The following is a 2,528-nucleotide window of genomic DNA, read 5'->3' as shown; positions in this document are numbered from 1 at the left end:
TTGATTGCCACCATAATAGCAGCAGTGGCAATTGTTGAACAACATTGCCGCCATGATCACCTTGCCAACATTTTGAAGAATAACTTTTTGCTGCCTCTTGAAGGTAGCCATCGCCCAATGTTGTTTCATAGCACCAAATGTCCACTCGACAGATTTGCGCACATTGCTCATAGCTGCATTGAAGTCACGACAACGTTGGTCCAATTGCGCGCCCTTAAAGCCAGAACAGACCCAATCAAGCACGCCGTACGCAGGATCGCCGTAAATAAGATACCCTTCGAAAACATGTTCTCGTCCAAGTACTCTTGCAGTTTGCTTTGCCGGAGCATTGTTGTGTCGCGTTGTCACAGCCTGAAAATTCAAGCAATGACGACGCTAGTGCCCGCTGTACAGGAGGCGCTGGAGGTTGGAAAACGCAAGTCGAATGCGTTTGCGTTTTTGGGTGATTCGGCACGGCTCAAATTTGCTCCCATCGATGAAGCCAAAAACGTTCTCCATGGGCGCTCCCTTCGACACAATGGCTCTTGAGTAGATGTCGAGTCGGCCAGCAACAATATGCAGACAGAAATAGAGCAATCGATGCCACTTCACATACAATGCGTCAATTACATCGTTGAAAATACGACACAGTGACTCCCTCGATCGACCAAACGTGGCCATCATGTCGCAGTAGCGGCGCGGGAACGACATGCGATACAATATGATGCAGAGTGCTTCAGTCGATGAACATCGGTCTCGGCTTGATGTGATAATCACATCGGGCAGGCGAAGTGCACACACCAGAGCTTGTACCCCTGCAAAGTCGAAGGAAACATCAACATCGAGTCGACATCGGACAGCTTGAGCAGGTCGAAACGGACATCGGGGACAAGCGGACGTTCAATAACGCAAGCGATGAGGCGAAGAAGGCGCATCTTTTGACGAAAGTTGCCCTTTCGGCAACGCCTTAAGAGGGCATCGATTTCGACAGCAGACAGTATTCCTTGGAGTTCCTTACGTGTTTGATTCACGTCGTAGTACTTGCACACTCGGCTAAATTTGATTGGCTGCTGTTATCTGGATAAAAGCAGTTTGCAGCGGGGTGGTTGCGAAACCTGGCTCTTTTTTCCTGCACTTTATCTGTGTTCTAGAATATGGAACGTGGATAAAACAAAACCAGAAGTTGCGAAATCTGCCTAATGAAAAAAATTGAAAGAGTATCTGAAGTAATCATTCAATTTATTTTTATTGAATTTAAGTTTTGCTATGCCAGGTAAAAAACCTTCAGAAGCATTTTTTCTTAATTGCAATCTTGATATTTAAAAAACGATATACTTCCTCCGTCCCGAAATACTGGTTACACTTTACTCGAAGGTCACTATCTCTCGAAGCAATAAGCCGTTTCAAAAGCATTGAGTACCAAAATAAAGCTCACAACAGACTTAACAAAATGCAGTTTTTCGTGCAATTTAATTCGCAAGGACAAACGCGTTAGAGAGCGGCGAAATTCTATCCCATGGTAAAGAAAACTTCAAACCGACGCCATTCATTCAATTCTTATCCGTTTTTGTTCAAATCTCTTGCAACCGCTTTGTTTTGCACCGCCGCATCGTTTAATACAATTCGTTTTTGATGAGAAGTTATACGCATTTTTTATGCCGCGCCTTACGACCAACCGGGAGCTAAGCCACGACGAGCGCCGCTCTTTGTACCACTCCCTGCTCCGGCGTGTAACGAACGGACGACTTGAGCATGGAGCGACAACTGCGTTGGCCAAAGAGTTCCATGTTTCACGCATGATGGTCTGGCGACTATGGAAGAGGGCCATGGACACTGAAGAGTCTGGCAGGGTGGCTTGCGTTGCAGCAAGGAAGTAGGGCCGATGCGGACGGAAGCAGAAGAGGGCGCTTGCTGATGTGGAAGCGGCTGTGAAGGCAGCGCAACCTTTTCATCGCTCAACCTTACGCACATTCGCAGCAACTACGGGTATTCCGGCAACAACGCTCTGGCGTCTCGTCAAGTCGGGCAATATAAATCGCCGGACGAGTCGTCTCAAACCGCTCCTTTCAGTCAAGCACAAGGAAGAGAGGGTTTCCTTCGCCAAGGTCCGAGTGACTCACGTTTATGGCACGACATGCTCGTCATGGTTCACATTGACGAGAAGTGGTTCTTTCTCACCCAAGTGAACCGGAAGTACCACCTGTGGAAGGACGGGCCTGTGCCAGTGCGAAAATGTAAATCAAAGCGCCATATCACAAAAGTCATGTTTTTGACTGCGGTAGCACGTCCAAGGTGGGATCCTCGACGACGAAAGACGTGGGATGGAAAGATTGGAACTTGGGCGTTCGTTGAGACTCGTTTGGCTCAGAGACGCAGTGTCAACCGCGACAGGGGAACTCCAGTGACAACACCGATCAACGTCAACAAAGATGTTTATCGCCGTTTCTTGGTCGAAAATGTGATTCCTGCTATCAAGGCTAAATGGCCTGGACGACGATCGAACAGCATCTTCATCCAACAAGACAACGCAAAACCTCATGTTGGCATTG

At 47.8% G+C, this 2,528-nt stretch overlaps 1 protein-coding gene across 1 annotated transcript; it reads left to right on the top strand.

Moving 5' to 3' along the window:
* Positions 1–2,113: 2,113 nt before the first annotated feature.
* On the top strand, positions 2,114–2,331 carry H310_02229 (hypothetical protein; the record flags this gene model as incomplete). The annotated part of the gene is made up of 2 exons (XM_008865671.1): positions 2,114–2,172; positions 2,262–2,331. The coding sequence occupies 2 exons, from the start codon at positions 2,114–2,116 to the stop codon at positions 2,329–2,331; spliced, it is 129 nt and encodes a 42-aa protein (XP_008863893.1).
* Between the last annotated feature and the right edge of the window lie 197 nt (positions 2,332–2,528).

The sequence above is a fragment of the Aphanomyces invadans genome (assembly GCF_000520115.1).
Source record: "Aphanomyces invadans strain NJM9701 unplaced genomic scaffold supercont1.3, whole genome shotgun sequence".
Taxonomy (NCBI): Eukaryota; Oomycota; class Saprolegniomycetes; order Saprolegniales; family Verrucalvaceae; genus Aphanomyces; species Aphanomyces invadans.
The sequence above is the reverse complement of the archived record's forward strand: the minus strand, read 5'-3'. Positions and strand labels throughout refer to the sequence as shown.